General features: G+C 37.2%; 1 protein-coding gene across 1 annotated transcript in view; it reads right to left on the bottom strand.

Moving 5' to 3' along the window:
• THSD7B (thrombospondin type 1 domain containing 7B) overlaps window positions 1-25,465 on the bottom strand; it is an 801,116-nt gene that overhangs the window by 198,745 nt on the left and 576,906 nt on the right. Inside the window, exon 14 of the mRNA XM_060106700.1 lies at window positions 8,857-9,032. Within this exon, the coding sequence (XP_059962683.1) occupies window positions 8,857-9,032 (176 nt within the window). The remainder of the gene's footprint in view (window positions 1-8,856; window positions 9,033-25,465) is intronic.

The raw sequence follows: 25,465 nt of genomic DNA, 5'->3' as shown, positions 1-25,465 counted from the left end.
TAAAATGAAATGCCAATTATCTACTGAAGTTGAATATATGCATAGCCTATGACCTAGGAATTCAACTCTTAGGTCTGTATGCAACAGAAATGCACACATGTGAGCACCAAAGACACGTACAAGAATGGTTGCAGCAGGGTTATTTGTAATAACTACAAATTGGAAACAACCCAAATGTCCATCCATTAATGAGAACAGATAAAATGTTGTATATATAATCTAATAATGTGATATATACAAGGACACAACATAAAGCAATGGAAATGAACAAAATATTGCTATACATCGCAACATGGATAAATCTCACAAACATCATGCAGAGGAGGAAAAGGCAGACACAAAAGAGTATAGTGCAGAATCCATTTATGTAAAGTTTTTTTAAATGATAAAATGAATCTATCCTGTTAGAAGTCTGAAGAGTAGTTCTACTTGGTGAGAGGAAGGTGGTAGAGAAGGAGCTGGAGCTCAAAAGGAGGCACATGAGATACTAATAAAGTATTATTTCTTGATGTGGGTAGTAATTGAATGGGAAAATTCGATTTGTGAGAAGTCATACAGCTCTACCCATAATGATTTGTGTATCTTTCTGTTACACACCTTAATAAAAACATTTATATCCAAAGAATCACAAGTTGATAGAAAATTAGTTATAAACATGTAAAAAGTTACATCTCTTTTTGCCACCAGGAAAAAAAAAATGCAATGCCAAATAAGATATTTAGAAATAAAATAAAGCAGATTTCCCATACAGGAAGCAGTGACAGTAGCTTTTCCTGTGCATATAAGCTGAGTGATTACAGCTAAAATATTTGACTTCAAATATTCCAGTAGCTAAATATGAAAAGAAAAGCAATCTGTATAACTTAGGTCTAAAAGGTAATATAGATGAAAACAAACTGAACTGGAAACAGAAATTATGTGTTAGAGACCAAGGAAACATAATCCTAACATTTATCAAGTACTTAACTATTTGCCAAACAGCACTATTTTCATTTTATATTAATTAATACAATAATCTTATAAGGTAGTTGTTATCGTTATACCCATTTGACAGAACATGAAACTGAGACTCAATAAGGTTAAATAATTTTCTCATGTTCTCACAGCTAAAAGATGGCAGGGTAGCATTTGACCTCAGACCTGAATGACTCTTAACCCATTATACACATCAGTGGGTAAAGCTGGTCAAGTAATTACACCCCTCTAAGCCTTAGTCTCCTCCTCTATAAAATGGGAGGTTCCTCCCAGATTTGCTTTGAGTAGCAAAGAACTAGTGGTTGTATTCACTGTTGATGTTAGAAAGGGCAGGTTAAGTCAACTGCAGAGAAAATCTTTTCCAGAGGTGACTTCAGCAAAAATGGTAGCCTCAGTGACAAGACTCTCAAATCAGCAGTGTTCCTCAATTTGCCTGATCAGAAAAAGGAGCAAAGACAAACCTTTGTTAACAAATACACTTTCCTGAACTTACTCTGTGCTGACCACAGTTTCCAGAGCAGGGGCCTGGGAAACTGTTTTTATACCAATCTTTCCCCCACCCATATGGTGATTTTTCTACTCTTACGATCAGTAAAGGTTATGAAGCAATACTCTATATTCCAAAAGATTTAGATAAGCTTCTCAGGGAGACTATTTTTATATGAACTCTTAAGTCATACAGAAAAATTAAATCATGATTCAACACGTGCTTTTCTGCAGGGATCTATCACAGGACCTAGTCAGGACCTAGGTAACTTGCTTTCTGGTAATTTAATAGTGGGATAAAGCTTGAAAAATCTAAAGGGTATAAACTTGCAATTAGTAGATAAATAAGTCCTGGAGATCTAACACACAGCACAGTGATTATAGTCAGCAATACTGTATTATAAATTTCCAAGCGGCTAAGAGACTAGGTCTTAATTATTCTCACCACAAAAAGGAAATGATGATTATGTGATGTGAGAGGTGTTTTAACTAATGCTATGGTGGTACTCATATTACAATATATAAATGTATAAAAATCTACACATTGTACATCTTAAACATACACAGTGTTATATGGCAATTATATCTCAATAAAAAAAGATCTAGAGAATGAACATGCCATTTAGAACCTTTCTTTTAAAGGAGTCTTAAGCAAGTTATTTTTAGAAGGTGCTACACTCCCATCAATCCATGGTTTAACTTTCTAAATGCTTGTGGTTAAAGTCAGAGCCCTGTTTTTTTAACGCATGAGAGGAGGAAGGAAGATTCCATTTTGCATTTAAAGGTTAAAAGACAGGATTATTCAGGAAAGATCTGAAAAGTAGGTTCTGTCAATATTTTTTTCTAGAAAAGTACATAAACACTTCTACTTGAAATCCCTGGTTAAGAAGATAGTTTTGCAAAATTTCCAATACAGATGATGTGATTTCCTGCTGAGGCTGATGTTATCTAATATATTTCAGAACTTCAGGAGTTCAGAGGCTAGGGATAATATGAGGTATGACAGCACAGTGAAAGGGTTCCAAAGACAAAATTTGACAAAATTTGCCTGTTTCACAATTTTATAGCTGTCTCCTGCCAATCCTGGAAACCCTGCCTCGGGACAGCATTAGGGAAATTTGCCAAGCCAGCTTAGTAGAGAACATTCTAGAGGTACATAGGAACCTCCTGCGTGACAATTAAACATGAGTTTGAATATGTGCAGAGTAGCGACACCCAGTATAAAAAAACACAGTAAAAGACAAGAGAGAGTGGACAACAGGGTAGAGGAAAATTGGTTCTCATGAGTGATTCTGGCAGTTCTCAAGAAAAATGATCAAAGTTGCAAAAGATTTTAACAAGCATGAGGGGTAGTCCTATGATCAAGAATAGGGTATATGTAGACACAAGTGTGTCGGAGAAGAATCTCTTGAGAAGAAAACATAATTTTTTTGCTTGGAAATGGTGACAGGGCAGGAACAAAAAAGAAAAACTGCCTCTCCTGAAGGCTCTACGCAGCTCAGCTAGTGCAATGTCACAACTTGAGAGCACAGTGTTTGGGTTGGCAGACAGGCATAAAGGGTATGAATGGATGAACACCAGCCTTTAGAAGTCATTTCACTCTGCCTCTGAGATGGGGTGTGGTGTATAATAATTTGCTATCATAATTAGTATGTTGGCGAGAAGTAAAACGTTTTAGGAGTATCTGCCTTTATTAAATCCTCCCAAGTAACCCTGAAGAATAAATCACTCTGCATCTCTTAATTTTATGACATATGATATTTCATAATTAAAACAAGTTCTTCTCAAAGGTGCAGTCACCAACCCCTACTTCCCAACACAAGAACGGTACACCTGAATGTACTTCATCATGGATAACTGTGGGCTTTCCGTATTAACGCTCAAGATGATGACTTCTTGCTCCATTACAGTCTGGAGCTCCTGCTAAGGTGCTAAGTCCAAAGTGAGCAGGACTCTGCCAGGAATGATTTGGACTAGGTTAGGATGAGTGGAAGTCGGGCAGGTCCAAAAGAAGAAAGAGGTTAAAATTGGTTAAATCAAATTAAACTTTAAGTGAGCCATATTGTTCCAGGTAAACAAACATTCAGTTTGAATGACAGTTATCCTCTTTCCACATCCTAAAATGCTATTAATAATTAATGAAGCAGTATCAAAATGAGCATAAGATACTTCTCTATAGAAAATTTTCTCATCCAAAGCCACCTTATAAGGGAGAAATGATCTTGCAAAAATATACCTGTTTATCTTTGGAAAGAAAGTATTCTTTAAAATAGTATTACCCTTTCCTTCTGCTAACTTTGGCAGCTCATGCAGCTCAATAACAAAAAAAAACAAACAACCTAATCCAAAAATGGGCAGAAGACCTAAATAGACATTTCTCCAAAGAAGATATACAGACTGCCAGCAAACACATGAAAGAATGTGCAATATCATTAATCATTAGAGAAATGCAAATCAAAACTACAATGAGATATCATCTCACACCAGTCAGAATGGCCATCATCAAAAAATCTAGAAACAATAAATGCTGGAGAGGGTGTGGAGAAAAGGGAACACTCTTGCACTGCTGGTGGGAATATGAATTGGTACAGCCACTATGGAGAACGGTACGGAGGTTCCTTAAAAAACTACAAATAGAACTACCATATGACCCAGCAATCCCACTACTGGGCATATACCCTGAGAAAACCATAATTCAAAAAGAGTCATGTACCAAAATGTTCGTTGCAGCTCTATTCACAATAGCCCGGAGATGGAAACAACCTAAGTGTCCATCATTGGATGAATGGATAAAGAAGATGTGGAACATAAATACAATGGAATATTACTCAGCCATAAAAAGAAACGAAATTGGGCTATTTGTAGTGAGGTGGATGGACCTAGAGTCTGTCATACAGAGTGAAGTAAGTCAGAAAGAGAAAGACAAATACCGTATGCTAACACATATATATGGAATTTAAGAAAAAAAATGTCATGAAGGACCTAGGGGTAAGACAGGAATAAAGACACAGACCTACTAGAGAATGGACTTGAGAATATGGGGAGGGGGAAGGGTAAGCTGTGACAAAGCGAGAGAGAGGCATGGACATATATACACTACCAAACGTAAGGTAGATAGCTAGTGGGAAGCAGCCGCATAGCACAGGGAGATCAGCTTGGTGCTTTGTGACCGCCTGGCGGGGTGGGATAGGGAGGGTGGGAGGGAGGGAGACGCAAGAGGGAAGAGATATGGGAACATATGTATATGTATAACTGATTCACTTTGTTATAAAGCAGAAACTAACACACCATTGTAAAGCAATTATACTCCAATAAAGATGTAAAAAAAAAAAAAATAGTATTACCCTGCTATGGAAAAGAAAAAGAGTTATACTCATTATTTCCAAATTCAGGCCACTTCTCTTTGTGGAGAAGACACACCTTTAAAATAGCAGGTGTTTCTAGAAAACCCATATATTTAATTTATAGCCACTCGTTCAGTTGCAAGCACAATCAAAACTCTTTCAAAATTGTGTTTAAATAGATGCATTTTAAAAAGTACAGAGAATGGATCTCACTGTCAGATTTTTATTCCAGCACATGGGACACACATATGTGCAACATATGAGCAACACAGAATTTCCTGGCACTCCCTTGCCTTCAATTGTGTAAAAAACTCAAAAAGGGAAATGTAAGTCCAATGGAGCTTTAATGTCCCTATATTTAATCTTCTATTAAGCAGAACTCCACAAGAAAAAAAGATAGCAAAAAGATACAGTACAAGTGCACTTAAATCCACTCACCACATTACAGACTATAAAAAATTAAAATACATTATGTATTTGATTATGCACAGCATCGTCAAGGATATCAGTCAACTGACCTGATAATTCAATAAACTATTTAGCAGTTTTCCAACTAAGTAAAAGCTTTGGGTCAGCTGCATGCTCGAGCTATTTATCATCATAAATCTACTTAGCAGAAAGCCACCAAAGTACTGCTGTCACTTTGGCACTTCTGGAGAAAAAGCTATCATGTTGATAGGTTCTAGTTTAAAAGGGAGGTTTTTTTTATGAGAGATTATAAATATTGATTTCACAAACAGATTCAGAGCAGTTTATGAGCTTGTGTAGATAATACCAACCTTTTCATTTATATCACTGAGTCAGATTTTAGTGGGGATACAAACACCCAGGATTTTTCAGGCAAATCATGAAAAACTCTTTGAGCAGTAATAATGTGGAGGTTCTTTTTTCTTTCTTCTAGAAGAGCTCATGTTTTTTGACAATTCGAAAGACAAATCGCAGCTTAAGAGACCAGAGTTCTAAAATATTTTTTCTTTCTATGGAGCTAGCCACACACTCATCCAGAGAGAAGGTTTCTTTTCAGCTAAAGCATCCAATGAATATAATTTAACAATCCACAGGATGGTGTACCAGGGGCTAGAATGAATTACAAAAGTAGAAAGACAGCCTTTGCCCTCAGAAAGACCTCATGTTCTAAAGAGAAGCAAAGGAGGAGAATGATTAAGTACATGCAGGTATACTAACATTTACATAGCATATGCATAATATATATATATATATACACATAAGAAAGTTATTTCTTTTTTTTTTTTTTACAAACAGTATGTTAGACTCAATATGCCATATACTGAATTTTCCTCATGCACAGGTATTAAAGATATGTACCTCTCTTAGTGCTATAATTTGGTTACATTTTCTGTAAGCTCTTACGTATGGGTGAATGGATGAGAGAGGATTAATCTGGTTCCAAAAATAGAAAAATAAATCTAGACCTAAAAACCAATTGGAAAGGAGACCAATAACCTAAGGCCAGTAGTAAAACTGAACTTTAAAAAACAGCCTCAGTGGGTGTACCTCTCACTAGGTCGTATTTCCAGCTTAGGGAAACAAATAGCAAGCCCTTCTAAAGAAGAATTGCCATAAATAATAGAAGCTGAGGAATATTTCCTAAATCATGAAGATTCCCGACAACCCAATTTATATTCAGATGAATTAAGAAAATATGGATAACTTCAACAATTTCAATATATAACACACACACAAAGGGGATTCTACCATGTATAAGAGCAAATACATAATGAAGTCCACAGATAGCTTTCCACAAATATACTTACAGGTAAAAGTGTGCTTTCTTTAGAAAAGGAAGGGCTCTGGGGACAATTTCCTTTAAATTTAGGATTTTTTACAATAGCATTTTTCCTTGACATTCACAGACTTATAAGTGACAAGGAGGGCTTATGATTTACTGTCTTGATCAATTAACTTATGTTAAAATATAAAGTATGGATTGGGGTGAAGTTTTCCAATTCTAGATACCTGAAACCTCTTTACGTCAGAATATATGCTACACTAAATTTGATTTCTGATCATTAAATCCCAGGATTCACTTCTGAGCATCACAACAAATGTCTTTGGAATGCTACAATTTCCTTCCCGAGCTCAAAAGCTAGAAACAGCTCCTTCAGACAAACCCACCCTCACTTAGTTTTCACATATGGGATTTATCTAAATTACTCTTGAACTTGGGCTTAATTTTCAGCATGTACTACTTCTTAAGGTTACAAGTTTTATATGTCAATTAAGTGTTTAGAACAAGTTTTCTTTAAGTCATAACAGGCTTACAAGTACCCTTATCTTATGCATACTCTCAAATTTGATAGACACATTTCCATATATTTGCCTATACACACTGAGAATACAGTTTTAGCGTCTGTGCTCCAATGAAGTCCTTTTACTCACTTGATAATTTCCTGGTTCATAAAACTAGCATATTAAAATTAATGTTTAACGCTAGTGCTATAAAGACTTAGGTTTCATTGGTGTTGAGGAGAGAGAAGAATTTTCATACATTATTTATAACTATAAATGCTTAGTAGTCATTTCCCTTTTTAAATGCCTGGAAAATCCCCTAGGGAAGGTCAAATAGCCTTCATACCTTCATATGAGTATTCATTTGAAAGTTCTTCTCCTGACCATCAACCTGTATTATTCCTTTCTTCATACTGAAGAGGCTTCTCTCCTCAGACTCTCTCTGCTCTGATTATTTCCCTCCTGTTTTCATTAATCATATCTCACTTTTCCTTTCCCCAAACCACTGTACTTGTGAAGTTTTTTTTGGCAACCTTTATGTTGATTTTACAATCCTCTGCATCATTTTTCCCCAATATGCTTTATATCTGCTTTGAAGGAAGAAACCAGGGTCATCACTTTATCCCATGTAACCTTAAAAAACAAGACTCGCCTAATACTATGCCCTGTCTTGGAACATAAATATTTTTTGCCAGTATGATAGTTTTTCATTTTCAGTGAGTTATGTGTCTTTTATCAAAATTTAGGAAAAAAACAGCTAGAGATGTCAGTCTTGAAATGACAAATGGTATCTACATACAAGCAGTACTAGATATGCTATTCAAATTAATTAACAACAGATGCGTGGATTTTCCTTCCATTAAACAACCTGTATAGAAAGTCTAATCAAAATGGAGTTAAGAGGGCAGAAATGAATACAATAGAATTAGGAATAGAAGCCTGTGTAGCTATTTTCTTAAAAGTTTCGGAGTCACAAAGAATCTACAGATCCATATAAGACATAATTCACCTCTCTAAGAATAAAGAATTTTTAACAATCATCATCTTGTACTCCACCTATTGAATTGATTAAAATGTATATATCAGTCCTAATATAATAACAGTATGCAATCATGGGAGAAATTTTAGTTCTTTATTATAATTCTTAATTAAATCTTAGACTCCATTATGTAGGTAAGGCCAACTGAAATACTCTAATCAACTTTGATTGCTTACGATGGCAATTTTATTAGATATCTACATGGAAGAGTATCCTTTAGGGTTCCATTTATGAAAACAGCTTTGATCTTGGGGGAAAAGGTAGAGAAATAGCTCTGAAGAGACATGAAGAGCTGTGGAAACATTGATAAGATTAGGAACAAAGAAAATTAGTATGAAGAGTTAGGTGCAGGAAAATTAGAACACCATTTTTGGAGTATGTGGATGAGACCACTAATTTTATCTATAGCCATAAAGTAATTGACATTCTCCCAACATTATCTCACACTCACACACACACACCCCTTTCATAATATCATGATTAATCAAATGACATTTCAAGGTAATTTAAAAACCAATTGGATTTAATTTTTGTAAACATTATTATTTCTAATATTACCAAGTCATTCTTGGCATTGCCTAGAAGTGGGCAAGGCTTCTCTTCCTAATTCTATTATATTAATTTCTACCCTCTTATCCACTCTTCTGAACTTGTAATAACTTTTTGCGAGCTACTTATAACAAGATGATGACTTCAATTTCAACAGGAAATAATAAAGGAGATACTTTTTCAGCTTTGTATTTTTTGCTTCATGCACTTTACCTGATTCTTGAGATCCAATTTGGGACATGGGCGGCCTCCATTGTATGGTTTTTCTTTCAGCCATTTGGATCGAATTCTCACTCCAACACAAGATGAACTGCAAGACCCCCAACTAGACCAATCACTTAACTTGCAATCAAATGGACAGGGGATGACACATTCTTCTTGAATATAACCTGAAAGAAAAAGATTTAAAAGAATGGAGGAAAGTCTGATCAAAATATACTAACCAAGCTTACTTTCTGTTTCTATTATCACAGACCAGACTGCCTAACAATACTGCTGCAGAGGTTTCAATAAACAGACAAAAGATTTCAGAGACAGATACATATGATTATTTCTGCATTCCAAATGTGTGCCATCTTTTTCCTTCATAGACAATTCTGGGATTGAGGAAGCAGGGAAAAGTGCACAGTAAGTCCTGCTTTCTGATAAAAAGAAATGAAGAAAGAAGAAATGAAGCAGCTCAGGGCTAATGGTGATACCATCTCCCTCCACTGGACCTACAATTCCCTGTCTGGGAACAGAGAGCATAAGAGAGTCAATCTTAGTGCCTGTGATTTGCAAGGCTTTCACAAAGATTCCTTTTTTTAAAATAAAGCAAGCTTATTATTTTTTTAATTGAAGAATAGTTGATTTACAATGTTGTACAGCCAAGTAACTGAGTTATACATATATGTGTGTGTGTATATATATATATATATATATATATATATATACATTCTTTTTTTAATATTCTTTTCCATTATGGTTTATCTCAGGAGATTGGATACAGTTTCCTGTGCTATACAGTAGGACCTTGCTGTTTATCCATTCTGAATGTAATAGTTTGTATCTACCAACTGTAAATTCCCTGTACATCCCTCTCCCCCGAGCCCTTGGCAACCACAGGTCTGATCTCTATGTCTGTGAGTCTGTTTCTGTATTGTAGATAGGCTAATTTGTGCCATATATTAGATTCCACATATAAGTGATACCATATGGTATTTGTCTTTCTCTGAGTTACTTCACTTAGTATGAAAATCTCTAGTTGCATCCATGTTGTTACAAATGGCATTATTTCATTCTTTTTTACGGCTGAGTTGTATTCTGTTGTATATATGTACCACATCTTCTTTATCCATTCATCTGTTGATGGACATTTAGCTTGTTTCCATGTCTTGGCTATTGTAAACAGTGCAGCGATGAACATTGGGGTGCACATATCTTTTCGAAGTATGGATTTCTCCATATATATGCCCAGGAGTAGGATTGCTGGATCATACGGTAGTTCTATTTTTAGTTTTCTGAGCAACCTCCATACTGTTTTCCATAGTGACTGCACCAACTTACATTCCCACCAACAGTGTAGGAGGTTTCCCTTTCCTCCACACCCTTTCTAGCATGTTACTTGTAGACTTTTTAATGATGGTCATTCTGACCAGTGTGAAGTGGTACCTCATTATAGTTTTGATTTGCATTTCTCTAATCATTAGTGATGTTGAGCATATTTTTATGTGTCTACTGGCCATCTGTATGGCTTCTTTGGATATCACAAAGAAAGATCTTGATTCTCACTTCTGTGTAGTGTGACTTAGAGGTGGGAGGAGGACAAAGAGTGGACCACAGACTAGGAAGAGCAGGATATTATCAAAAGAAGAGGAATAGTGAAAGATTGTATATGAGATATTGGACTGGAATCAAGAGGTGTGGGTTGGGGCCTCCCTGGTGGCACAGTGGTTGGGAGTCCACCTGCCAATGCAGGTGACACGGGTTCGTGCCCTGGTCTGGGAAGATCCCACATGCCACGGAGCGGCTGGGCCCGTGAGCCATGGCCACTGAGCCTGCACATCCGGAGCCTGTGCTCCACAACGGGACAGGCCACAATAGTGAGAGGCCTGCATACCGCAAAAAAAAAAAAAAAGAGGTGTGGGTTGAAATACAGATGCAGATGTTCTGGCTTTACTAGCTCTTGCTCCTGTCCTCAGCCCACTTCTTGCTACAGTCTTCCTCTGGATGATTAACTGTCACCTCCACCAATCACTACCAAACATGTATTTCCAATTCCCATCTCTTTACTAATTTCTATGCCACCTATTGATCCACTCTAACTGGGTGCCTAAATACCCCCAAATTCAACATATCTAAAACTGAGGCCACCGGTTTCCTCCTAAACCATTCTAATTCTCTTATATTCCTCACCTTAATTAACTGCAACATAGCTGACTCCTGTATGCTGGTGTATATGTGTATATAATCTCTTCCCTTTGAGTTTGGGCAAGACCTGTGAATATGATAGGAAGTCAGCCCCATGATTAGGTTACGGTATGTGGCAAAGGGGAAGGGAATGCACAGATACTATTAACATGCCAAATCACTGATTGTGAGTTAATCAAAAGGGAGATGACCCTGGCTGGGCCTGAATTAATCAGGTAAAAACCCTTAAAAGAGTGACTGGGCCCTTTTTGTGGAGAAATAAACTCTCCTGCTGGCCTTGAAGAAGCAAACAGCCATGCCATAAAATGCCTATGGTGTGGCCACAGGGTAGGGGACTGCAAGCAGCCTCTAGGGCGTGAGGGCAGCCCTTGGCTGTTAGCTAGTAAGAAAACAGGGGTCTCAGCCTTATACGTGCATGAAGAGGAATTCTGCCAACAATTTCAAGGGAGATTGGAAGAGGAGCTTTCCCAAGTCACACCTCTGCTGAGACTTGACTCTTGGTTCATATCTTGGTTATAGCCTGGTGAGACTCTTAAGCAGAGAAATTAGAGAGGCCATGGCTGTACTCTTGACTCATGGAAACAGTGAGATAATAAATGTTTTGAATGACTAGGTCGACAGTAATTTGTTATGCAGTAATTTAAAACTAGCAAATTATCCAAAATAAAAAAATCTCAGTTATCTTAGACCAGCCTTCATCATTTTACACATATATTAATAGGTGTAATAAGCTCTTATGCTGAAGCATCACAACTATGTCCCCTACTCTATAATTCTTTTGTTTGTCCCTGGTTCAAGATCATACTCTTTCTGGCCCAGAATACTGAAATATTCTCTCCACTAGTCTCCCTTTCTCCTAATCATTCTCTTTTGGTATCGGTTAGTCACTCTGAGGACGAAGTTACTTTTCTAAAATAAATAATAATTTACACTATCCCTTTTAAACCCTTTGCTGATTCTCCATTGCCTTGAAAATAAAGTGACAACCACTTTGCAAAAACTGTAAGGTTCTTTATAAGAGGCTCTAAACAAGGGTTTTCAACTTTGGCTGTAAAATATGTTCCCATTGCCCAGGATATACTATGGACTAATTCAACCAAATCTCAGAGGATGGAACCTAGGCAATGGTAGTTTTCAAAGATCCCCAGAGAATTCTAATGTGTAATCAAGTCCAAGAACCACCTCCCTAACTTGTTTTCCTCCTTCCCTTCCCCCTCCTATATCTTGAAACCTTTGCACATAGACTACTTCATCTTCTGCAATAATACTTATGCCGTTCCTCATGAAAAACTCTGCCCTTTCTCTATCCAGTTTAGCCTTCATTACTACAATTACTCTCTTGCCAGTAAAGTGGACCATCTGGCCCCACTGCTCCTTCTGCCATGCCGGTCTGGCAAAACTTCAGATCTAGATTGGTCCAGCTGTTTTCCTACTCTGTTCTGAATGCTGGACATCAAGTGCAGACTAAGGCACTGGTAATGCCACACACTGCCTGGTGATTCTTCTGAGCTTTCTTCTCACTCCCATTCCACATCACAGCTTTTTCAAACCTTCTCTACCTATCTTCAAACTTTTGAGATCTCACCTCTTCTTTCCCAGAAAAAAATAGAAAGAAATGAATAAGAAGAACTCCTTCAATTTCCTATGAATATATCTGTATGAATTTCCATATTCTTCCTCTATCTTCATATCACGATGGAAAAGGCACTCATTTTCTTATATAAGGCCCATTTTCACCACTTGCTATCTCTCCAAGCTCTCTCACTCTTTCTCATTTTATAGTTATATTTCTCTTACATTAATAGTAGAATGACTTTACAGTATCTAAATAATACTCATTGACAAGAGAGAGTACATCAAACACCTAAGTCATCAGGAAGGATCTTTCTAAGGTTGAAAAAAAAAAAGGTCTATTTGAGATTGTTAAAATTCTCTGTTGTTTACCATAGTTACAATTCTACAGTCTTTTCTAAGGAGGTTTGACAGTTAATTCAGTATTAGGTATATAATAAATGCTAACTATAGGATTAAATACAGGCCACAGGCATTAGTTTTACAGAGAAACTGAGTCACAAAATAATTCCATTTGCTACTGAATAAAAACAGCAGGACTAGTAATTAAGCAGAATTAACTCTCATGGTGTAAATGCTTCAAATATGAAATTTCAGAAGACTTCATATAAATAACTTGTAAATATCTAAGTGCCTATTTAGATCCTATTTCAAAGCAGATTTTGAATCAGATGGCCTTTTAATTTAAAGAGATTTTAAATCATTTTCATATATACTTGCATACCAATGGATTTTAATTAGAGAGCCTCTTAGCAATACTGTTTTCTTTTTATTCCCTATGATAAGACATAAACCCAGAGGATCTCTATGAAAGTCAAGGTCATAAATTCAGTGAGTATAAAATAATTCTGAAATTCAACAGGTCTAAGCAACAGTGACATTTATTTTTCAGAAAAGTTATTTCCATGCTAGAGTATACCCCAAAGGAAAGCCCATAGTGAGAACCATTAATAACTGCATATTCTTATACCTATCTCATAATGGAAGGGATCAGTTCTACTCACATACTTAATACTTACAAGGGTTGGAAGCAGAGTATGACCAAATGTGACTACCTACAAGGCTAACCTCCCATAAGAGAATTCCAATTCCTGACTATGGAAACTTCACTAATGTTTTTAAAGCTCATTTACATAAAATATACCACAGACTAGCTGAACTGGCAACATTCAGAAATCTAAATCTAGTTGCAATGAAAGAAGCAATTTTCCTACTGAAAATATTTGATGCTATAATTTATATGCAGAATACACTGCTTGGACCACCATATTACTTAGCCTGGGGATGCTTTCATGTTCTATTTTAGTTATCTATATGCATATGAAATTCAGTAGGAAGTAGTCATTACAGAATTATCAATAAAGAATGCATCCAACATAGTGATTCTGTAAGCCATATACATTGTACATAGTAGGTGTTCAAAAAGGATCTGTCGATATTATAGATGAAGATGAACTAAATAGAATCCATTAATAGAGTCTCTATGTTATAACTGGAGGAATTTATTGAATGAGTTACACCCAATAGGGCTGAAGCCCAGGAACCTGGCTTCAGTCTATATAACTAACCCCCAAATATTGCTCTTTAGGTCGGTCCAATAGACGTAGGTGAAAACACTGCTCTCTTAACACACTGGTCTCATTGATAAAACCACTTCCCAGGATAGTACCTGCTGTGCATTTTTTTCTCTGGCATTCAAGTACTAACATCTCCCCTGCTCCTCCCCCTGCCCCCGTAAGATCTTGTTTTGGAAGATGTGAAAGGAAATATTGATGACATTAAGCCTGAGGAAATAACCTAGGTTAATTTACTTATATTTTCTTACTGTGTAAAGTAATGGCAAACATCCTCCTAGACAGTGAATGTTCTATTTACTGACACTTTGCTGAAATAATGAAAACATACTACCAAAAATAAAGTCAGGAAAAGATAAAGAAAATGATGATCATCTCCTTCCCTAGTTCAAAGTGAAGATCTGGGAGAACTTTGTGAGTTAAAATGAGATCATGTTTTCATTTGTCAATATTTAAAGATTTATTATTTTAATTTATACATTTCAGTTCTACTATTTATCTAGTAACATGTACTATACTTAAAAGTATCCGATGTCTTAAGTCAGAATGGTTTAAAGTAGATATCCTTTAGGAGAGGTGGGGAAAGTATGGGGGCAGATGTTTTGATACTGTCACAACAAAGAATTTGAGAAATTAGACCAATACTTTGCCATTGTTCTCAAGGGAAACACTAACTGTTAAACATTTATTTAAAATCTCAATCCATTAGTGTGTGGCTATGTAGCGCAAACTCAATAAGGTTGCCAGCTTGCTTTGGTGAATTCATATTTTGGCCTGGGAATACCCCTTATGAACAGCGGTTACATTCTTTCAGTGATACAGTCTTTCAAAGATGGGTCCAACCTTGTTTAGGCTTCTGTGGGGAGAGAGGAGAGCTAGAAAGCATCTTAGTTATTATTTATCTTCCTTTAAAATTTTGAGTTATTAAAAGAGTATTTTTGAAAATACTCCCTACTCGTAGAAAAATACCTTTACTACATATACAAGAACACATCAGCAAAGACTCTCTAAAATTAACCATTATAAAATGATGGTTATGGTATTGCAGATAACAAAATACCTTATTTGGGACCCACAACCTAATCAGATACCTGAATATAGCTGAATGAGAAGTTACACAAAGTTCAAATAGTAACATTAAGGAGGAAGTTTTCCTGGATTCCTTAAAACTCAAATATTTCACAGCATAATTATGTATTAAGGTTTATTACATCTACCAGAAAAAATCATCTAAGAGTCAACCAGTTTTCTTAATTAACAATATAATTTACTGGTGAACTTTTAGATGATGAGCTATTCAAAGTCATCAAGGCCAAAAGCTTCATTTTATAGACTGGTCAGAATTAGAAAGGGATCTTGAATCCAGACTTGACAGAGATACACAGCTCACTATCAAGTAGAAAATAATCATTATTATGACCTTAGAATGTTCTCTTTAGTGCTGGAGTGACAAAGTAGATAATCAACCCTGGCCTTAAAGAAATTCATATTTTGCTAGACAGCAGTCTTATAAATAAGAAAAAAAACATGGTATATAATAAATGACTTAAATTAAATGATACAAATAATATATACAAATTACACAACAACCTGAGGTAACAAATGGATTCTGGCTTCAATTTTCTAAGTATTTCATGTGAAAATATTTATTGGCAAATTTTTGCAGTAGACACAGGCTTCTGACTAATTGCTCAGCCTGGTTCACTTGCTCTAACTAAATGTATCAGAGTCAATTTAATCAATCAACCAAATCATATAAAGAACTGATCTTTTAAATGGAATTGTCCAGGCAATTTAATCAAGAAGGTATCTGCAGCTGTTCATATAGACAGAGTTTCAGCATTTACAGCCTCGTGTCTGGTTCCTCCAGGCAGACAAAAGAGATATTTTGCTCTTAGAAGATATTAAGGATGTAGGGACAAATGGGATGCTAGACACAGGATCATTTGAACCGTTCAATTAGGACTGTATGTATCAGTTTTTAACATTACTGCAAATAAATGCTGTTAAAATTAAAGTGACTGAACGCTTTAACCACATAATAAACTTGGCATTTGAAACACTACAAAGATACAGATTGTTGACAACACAATATTACTGGGTAATTTGTAGAACTGTGGCTGCAAGAGCCTGTATTAAGTTCTCTCATGATATCTCCTTGCCCTGAGAAAATCTTGACTTAAATTACACCAGACATTTTATACTTTATATTTTCTTCCAAAGTTCTGAAAGCTGATCTCAGAGCATGTCTGAGTCAGTGCTATTCTCCTCACATTGTCAGTGCTGTTCTCCAAATATTTTAGGTTTTGCTTCTGAACACGTGGTATGACTACATTTCCCTGCCCCTGGAAATTAGGTGTGATCTTCTTACTTGCTTTAGCCAGTGAAATGTGAGCAGAAGTGAAGTGTGTCACTTCTAGGTGGCAGCTTGAAGAGCCCGAGTGTAATTTGCTCCCCCTCTTTCTTTCTCTGTACCACAGGGTCCAAAAATGTTGCACATAGTGGCTGCCCCATCCTGGAGTGAAGAAGAAACCCAGCCAACGCAGGATGGACATGGATACTGAATGATCTTGGTGGCTTTCAACAGCTGAGATTTTGAAGTTGTTTGTTTCATTTGTTCCCATAATACAACCTATCTTATGCTAATGCATCAACCTTGGTATAGGAAAGAGTATCTTCAGAAGACAAAGTGAAAAGCCTCATGGAACAAATATTTAGAGTACTTTGAGAATCTGTATATAATGTCCTGAGAAAACAAGATTAAGCTATATAAGCAGTTAGCACAGTAGGAATGGCAGCACTATCCAATGAGAATGTGACTGCAAAAGTTGAACCTATAGATATATATTTCAGGAAAATGTATACTTTATTATTTAAAAAAAACTAGCGATATGAATTATAAATCAAGGTCTGACCTTATGTGATCTGAAATAAAATATTAAACCTCAATTGTTCAAGTTACTCATGTGAAAATAAAAATGTATAATACGTGTCCTTTTTAACTCCCTTTAATACTGTAAGGTCAAAAATTATAAGAAGTAAGAGTTTGTGGAAAAATTAACATACAATATAAGTGGCATACTATATTTTACCACTACTAAAAGCTATATAGCAAGGTAAAAATGCTTTTTCTTAGTCTGTTTTTCATGCTAGTGATTGATAGAAAATATAATTCTGTAAAGATGCTCAAGCAGAAAAATTATAGGGTAATAATTTTCAAATTTGGGTGCCATTTCTCATTCCAGATTATTTCCATGATAATTAAAGGCTAGGATAACATTGACAAAATGAGTGATTCTGTATTGGATCAGTAAATCAGTTGTGTTTTGAGTCCATCTCTGTCTTTCCAATTCTGCTACCACCAGCCAAGGGCAGATGCTTATTATCTTTCACCTGGACTATTATAATGGCTCCTTAACTGGACTCCAGGTGTCCAGTCTCTTCTAATCCATTATATGTCCAATCAGCTGCCATATTAATGGTCCAAAAGTACAACTCTAAATAGATCATGGCCTAACTTAAAATAAATAATCTCTAAAGCATGGCAGAATTATGATAAAATGAAAGACATGCATAAGGCAATCTAGGCAGGGGGGATCCTACCAATTAAATTAAGAAGATGCGCATGAACCCCAAATGTTCACAAGTCAACAGAGGAATCTTCTGTACAGGAATTGAGGTTGGGGAGAAGTAAAAAAATTGGCTGTCAGGTGGAGCCACATTGGGAGGTCATGCTGGAGGGCTCAGAAAGTTAAGAATTCTGATCATTAATTTAGGTGTGCTATTGGATTGAAGAAAAGACAGCATGAGAACAGGGCACCTTCTCAAGAGATGACTGGAAAATTCACATGTAAAGTAACAAATGGCTAAGCCTTAGGCTAAAAGACCACTAAGTGTAACTTTTTATATATATATATATATATATATATATAATTCATAAATATATATAAATATAAAATACATAAATATTATATATAAATAGAGAGAAAGCCAACGCACAGAAATGAAGACCCAGAGAGAGGGGGAAGATGGCAGAAGAGTAAGACGCAGAGATCACCTTCCTCCCCACAGATACATCAGAAATACATCTACACGCGGAACAACTCGTACAGAACACCTACTGAACGCTGGCAGAAGACCTCAGACCTCCCAAAAGGCAAGAAACTCCCCACGTACCTGGGTAGGGCAAAAGAAAAAAGAAAAAACAGACAAAAGGATAGGGACGGGACCTGCACCAGTGGGAGGGAGCTGTGAAGGAGGAAAGGTTTCCACACACTAGAAGCCCCTTCGCAGGTGGAGATTGCGGGTGGCAGAGGGGGGAGCTTTGGAGCTGCGGAGAAGAGCACAGCAACAGGGGTGCAGAAGGTAAAGCGGAGAGATTTCCGCACAGAGGATCGGTGCCAACCAGCACTCACCAGCCCGAGAGGCTTCTCTGCTCACCAGCCAGGGCGGGCGGGGGGCTGGGAGCTGAGGCTCGGGCTTCGGTCGGAGAGCAGGGAGAGGACTGGGGTTGGCTGCGTGAACACATCCTGCAGGGGTTTAGTGTGCCACAGCTAGCTGGGAGGGAGTACGGGAAAAAGCCTGGAGCTGCCGAAGAGTCAAGAGACTTTTTCTTCCCTCTGTTGCCTGGTGAGCGAGGAGAAGGGATTAAGAGCACTGCTTAAAGGAGCTCCAGAGACGGGCGCGAGCCGCGGCTAACAGCGTGGACCACAGAGACGGGCATGAGACGCTAAGGCTGCTGCTGCCACCACCAAGAAGCCTGTGTGCGAGTACAGGACACTCTCCACACCTCCCTTCCGGGGAGCCTGTGCAGCCCGCCACTGCCAGGGTCCCGGGATCCAGGGACAACTTCCCCGGGAGAACGCGAGGCGCGCCTCAGGCTGGTGCAGCGTCACGCTGGCCTCTGCCGCCGCAGCCTCGCCCCGCACTCCGTACCCCTCCCTCCCCCCCGCCCTGAGTGAGCCAGAGCCCCCGAATCAGCGGCTTCTTTAACCCTGTCCTGTCTGAGCGAAGAACAGATGCCCGCCGGCGACCTACACACACAGGCGGGGCCAAATACAAAGCTGAGCCCCGGGAGCTGTGCAAACAAAGAACAGAAAGGGAAATCTCTCCCAGCAGCCTCAGGAGCAGCAGGTTAAATCTCCACAATCAACATGATGTACCCTGCATCTGTGGAATACGTGAATAGACAATGAATCATCCAAATTGAGGAGGTGGACTTCGAGAGCAAGATTTATTTTTTCCCCTTTTCCTCTTTTTGTGAGTGTGTATATGTGTATGCTTCTGTGTGAGATTTTGTCTGTATAGCTTTGCTTTCACCATTTGTCCTAGGGTTCTCTCCGTCTGTTTTTTTTTTTTTTTTTTTTTTTACTTAAAAATTTTTTTTCTTATTTTTTATTTTAATAACTTTATTTTTTACCTTACTCTATTTTATTTTCTTTTATCTTCTCTTTCTTTCTTTCTTTCTCTTTCTTTGTTTCTTTTTTCTTCCTTTCTTTCTACTTTTTCTCCCTTTTATTCTGAGCTGTGTGGATGAAAGGCTCTTGGTGCTGCAGCCAGGAGTCAGTGCTGTGCCTCTGACGTGGGAGAGCCAACTTCAGGACACTGGTCCACAAGAGACCTCCCAGCTCCACGTAATATCAAACGGCGAAAATCTCCAAGAGATCTCCATCTCAACACCAACACCCAGCTTCACTCAACGACCAGGAAGCTACAGTGCTGGACACCCTATGCCAAACAACTAGCAAGACAGGAATACAACCCGACCCATTAGCTGAGAGGCTGCCTAAAATCATAATAAGGCTACAGACACCCCAAAACACACTACCAGATGTGGACCTGCCCACCAGAAAGACAAGATCCAGCCTCATCCACCAGAACACAGGCACTAGTCCCCTCCACCAGGAAGCCTACACAACCCACTGAACCAACTTTAGCCACTGGGGACAGACACCAAAAACAACGGGAACTACGAACCTGCAACCTTGAAAAACGAGACCCCAAACACAGTAAGATAAGCAAAATGAGAAGACAGAAAAACACACTGCAGATGAGGAAGCAAGATAAAAACCCACCAGACCTAACAAATAAAGAGGAAATGGGCAGTCTACCTGAAAAAGAATTCAGAATAATGATACTAAAGATGATCCAAAATCTTGGAAATAGAATAGAGAAAATGCAAGAAACATTTAACAAGGACCTAGAAGAACTAAAGATGAAACAAGCAACAATGAACAACACAATAAATGAATTAAAAAATACTCTAGAAGGGATCAATAGCAGAATAAATGAGGCAGAAAAACGGATAAATGACCTGGAAGATAAAATAGTGGAAATAACTACTGCAGAGCAGGATAAAGAAAAAACAATGAAAAGAACTGAGGACAGTCTCAGAGACCTCTGGGACAATATTAAATGCACCAACATCCGAATTATAGGGGTTCCTGAAGAAAAAGAGAAAAAGAGAGGGACTGAGAAAATATTTGAAGATATTATAGTTGAAAACTTCCCTAATATGGGAAAGAAAATAGTTAATCAAGTCCAGGAAGAACAGAGACTCCCATACAGGAAAAATCCAAGGAGAAACACGCCAAGACACATACTAATCAAACTGTCAAAAATTAAACACAAAGAAAACATATTAAAAGCAGCAAGGGAAAAACAACAAATAACACACAAGGGAATCCCCATAAGGTTAACAGCTGATCTTTCGGCAGAAACTCTGCAAGCCAGAAGGAACTGGCAGGACATACTGAAAGTGATGAAGGAGAAAAACCTGCAACCAAGATTACTCTACCCAGCAAGGATCTCATTCAGATTTGATGGAAAATTAAAACCTTTACAGACAAGCGAAAGCTGAGAGAGTTCAGCACCATCAAACCAGCTTTACAACATATGCTAAAGGAACTTCTCTAGGCAAGAAACACAACAGAAGGAAAATACCTACAATAACGAACCCAAAACAATTAAGGAAATGGGAATAGGAACATACATATCAATAATTACCTTAAATGTAGATGGATTAAATGCTCCCACCAAAAGACACAGACTGGCTGAATGGATACAAAAACAAGACCCATATATATGCTGTCTACAAGAGACCCACTTCAGACCTAGAGACACATACAGATTGAAAGTAAGGGGATGGAAAAAGATATTCAATGCAAATGGAAACCAAAAGAAAAATGGAGTAGCAATTCTCATATCAGACAAAATAGACTTTAAAATAAAGACTATTAGAAGAGACAAAGAAGGACACTACATAATGATCAAGGTATACATCCAAGAAGAAGATATAACAATTGTAAATATTTATGCACCCAACATAGGAGCACCTCAATACATAAGGCAAATACTAACAGCCATAAAAGGGGAAATCGACAGTAACACATTCATAGTAGGGGACTTTAACACACCACTTTCACCAATGGACAGATCATCCAAAATGAAAATAAATAAGGAAACACAAGCTTTACATGATACATTAAACAAGATGGACTTAATTGATATTTATAGGACATTCCATCCAAAAACAACAGAATACACATTTTTCTCAAGTGCCCATGGAACATTCTCCAGGATAGATTATATCTTGGGTCACAAATCAAGCCTTGGTAAATTTAAGAAAACTGAAATCATATCAAGTGTCTTTTCCGACCAGAACGCTATGAGACTAGATATCAATTACAGGAAAAGCTTTTTAAAAAATACAAACACATGGAGGCTAAACAATACATTACTTAATAATGAAGTGATCACTGAAGAAATCAAAGAAGAAATAAAAAACACCTAGAAACAAATGATAATGGAGACATGATAACCCAAAACCTATGGGATGCAGCAAAAGCAGTTCTAAGAGGGAAGTTTATAGCAATACAATCCTACCTTAAGAAACAGGAAACATCTCGAATAAACAACCTAACCTTGCACCTAAAGCAATTAGAGAAAGAAGAACAGAAAAAGCCCAAAGTTTGCAGAAGGAAAGAACTCATAAAGATCAGATCAGAAATAAATGAAAAAGTAATGAAGGAAACAATAGCAAAGATCAATAAAACTAAAAGCTGGTTCTTTGAGAAGATAAACAAAATTGATAAGCCATTAGCCAGACTCATCAAGAAAAAAGGGAGAAGATTCAAATCAACAGAATTAGAAATGAAAAAGGAGAACAACTGACACTGCAGAAATACATGAGAGGTTACTACAAGCAACTCTATGCCAATAAAATGGAAACCTGGAAGAAATGGACAAATTCTTAGAAATGCACAACGTGCCAAGACTGAATCAGGAAGAAATAGAAAATATGAACAGACCAATCACAAGCACTGAAATTGAAACTGTGATTAAAAATCTTGCAACAAACAAAAGCCCAGGACCAGATGGCTTCACAGGCGATTTCTATCAAACACTCAGAGAAGAGCTAACACCAATCCTTCTCAAACTCTTCTAAAATATAGCAGAGGGAAGAATACTCCCAAACTCATTCTACGAGGCCACCATCACCCTGATACCAAAATCAGACAAGGATGTCACAAAGAAAGAAAACTACAGGCCAACATCACTGATGAACATAGATGCAAAAATCCTCAACAAAATACTAGCAAACAGAATCCAACAGCACATTAAAAGGATCATACACCATGATCAAGTGGGGTTTATTCACGAAATGAAGGATTTTTCAATATATGCAAATCAATCAATGTGATACACCATATTAACAAATTGAAGGAGAAAAACCATATGATCATCTCAATAGATACAGAGAAAGCTTTCGACAAAATTCAACACCCATTTATGATAAAAATCCTCCAGAAAGTAGGCATAGAGGGAACATTCCTCAACGTAATAAAGGCCATATATGACAAACCCACAGCCAACATCGTTCTCAATAGTGAAAAATTGAAAGCATTTCTACTAAGATCAGGAACAAGACAAAGTTGCCCACTTTCACCACTATTATTTAACATAGTTTTGGAAGTTTTAGCCACAGCAATCAGAGAAGAAAAGGAAACAAAAGGAATCCAAATCGGAAAAGAAGAATTTAAGCTGTCACTGTTTGCAGATGACATACTATACATAGAGAATCCTAAAGATGCTACCAGAAAACTACTAGAGCTAATCAATGAATTTGGTAAAGTAGCAGGATACAAAATTAATGCACAGAAATCTCTGGCATTCCTGTACACTAATGATGAAAAATCTGAAAGTGAAATTAAGAAAACACTCCCATTTACCATTGCAACAAAAAGAATAAAATATCTAGGAATAAACCTACCTAAGGAGACAAAAGACCTGTATGCAAAAAATTATAAGACACTGGTGAAAGAAATTAAAGATGATACAAATAGATGGAGAGATATACCATGTTCTTGGATTGGAAGAATCAACAATGTGAAAATGACTCTACTACCCAAAGCAATCTACAGATTCAATGCAATCCCTGCCAAACTACCACTGGCATTTTTCACAGAACTAGAACCAAAATTTCACAATTTTTATGGAAACACAAAAGACCCCGAATAGCCAAAGCAATCTTGAGAACGAAAAACAGAGCTGGAGGAATCAGGCTCCCTGACTTCAGACTATATTACAAAGCTACAGTAATCAAGACAGTATGGTACTGGCACAAAAACAGAAAGATAGATCAATGGAACAGGATAGAAAGCCCAGAGATAAACCCACGCACATATGGTCACCTTATCTTTGATAAAGGAGGCAGGAATGTACAGTGAATAAATGACAGTCTCTTCAATAAGTGGTGCTGGGAAAACTGGATAGGTATATGTAAAAGTATGAGATTAGATCACTCCCCAACACCATACACAAAAATAAGCTCAAAATGGGTTAAAGACCTAAATGTAAGGCCAGACACTATAAAACTCTTAGAGGAAAACATAGGCAGAACACTCTATGACATAAATCACAGCAAGATCCTTTCTGACCCACCTCCTAGAGAAATGGAAATAAAAACAAACTAAACAAATGGGACCTAATGAAACTTCAAAGCTTTTGCACAGCAAAGGAAACCATAAACAAGACCAAAAGACAACCCTCAGAATGGGAGAAAATATTTGCAAATGAAGCAACTGACAAAGGATTCATCTCCAAAATTTACACGCAGCTCACGCAGCTCAATAACAAAAAAACAAACAACCCAATCCAAAAATGGGCAGAACACCTAAATAGACATTTCTCCAAAGAAGATATACAGACTGCCAGCAAACACATGAAAGAATGCTCAACATCATTAATCATTAGAGAAATGCAAATCAAAACTAAAATGATTATCATCTCACACCAGTCAGAATGGCCATCATCAAAAAATCTAGAAACAATAAATGCTGGAGAGGGTGTGGAGAAAAGGGAACACTCTTGCACTGCTGGTGGGAATGTGAATTGGTACAGCCACTATGGAGAACGGTATGGAGGTTCCTTAAAAAACTACAAATAGAACTATCATATGACCCAGGAATCCCACTACTGGGCACATACCCTGAGAAAACCATAATTCAAAAAGAGTCATGTACCAAAATGTTCATTGCAGCTCTATTTACAATAGCTAGGAGATGGAAACAACCTCATTGCAGCTCTATTTACAATAGCCAGGAGATGGAAACAACCTAAGTGTCCATCATTGGATGAATGGATAAAGAAGATCTGGCACATATATATAATGGAATATTACTCAGCCATAAAACAAAACGAAATTGAGCTATTTGTAATGAGGTGGATGGACCTAGAATCTGTCATACAGAGTGAAGTAAGTCAGAAAGAGAAAGACAAATACCATATGCTAACACATATATAAGGAATTTAAGGGAAAAAATGTCATGAAGAACCTAGGGGTAATACAGGAATAAATATACAGAGCTACTAGAGAATGGACTTGAGGATATGGGGAGGGGGAAGGGTAAGCTGTGACAAAGTGAGAGAGTGGCATGGACATACAAACACTACCAAACGTAAAATAGATAGTGGAAAGCAGCCGCATAACACAGGGAGATAAGCTCGGTGCTTTGTGACCACCTAGAGGGGTGGGATAGGGAGGGTGCGAGGGAGGTAGCTGCAAGAGGGAAGAGATATGGGAACATATGTATATGTATAACTGATTCACTTTGTTATAAAGCAGAAACTAACACACCATTGTAAAGCAATTATACTCCAATAAAGATGTAAAGAAAAAATATATAAATATATATTAAATGTAATATATATTATTGTTAAAGCACATAGTGAAACATGATATAATATTACTTATAATAACTAGCTCT

The sequence above is a fragment of the Mesoplodon densirostris genome, chromosome 8 (assembly GCF_025265405.1).
Source record: "Mesoplodon densirostris isolate mMesDen1 chromosome 8, mMesDen1 primary haplotype, whole genome shotgun sequence".
NCBI classification, from domain to species: Eukaryota; Metazoa; Chordata; class Mammalia; order Artiodactyla; family Ziphiidae; genus Mesoplodon; species Mesoplodon densirostris.
This window is presented reverse-complemented; position numbering and strand designations above follow the sequence as displayed.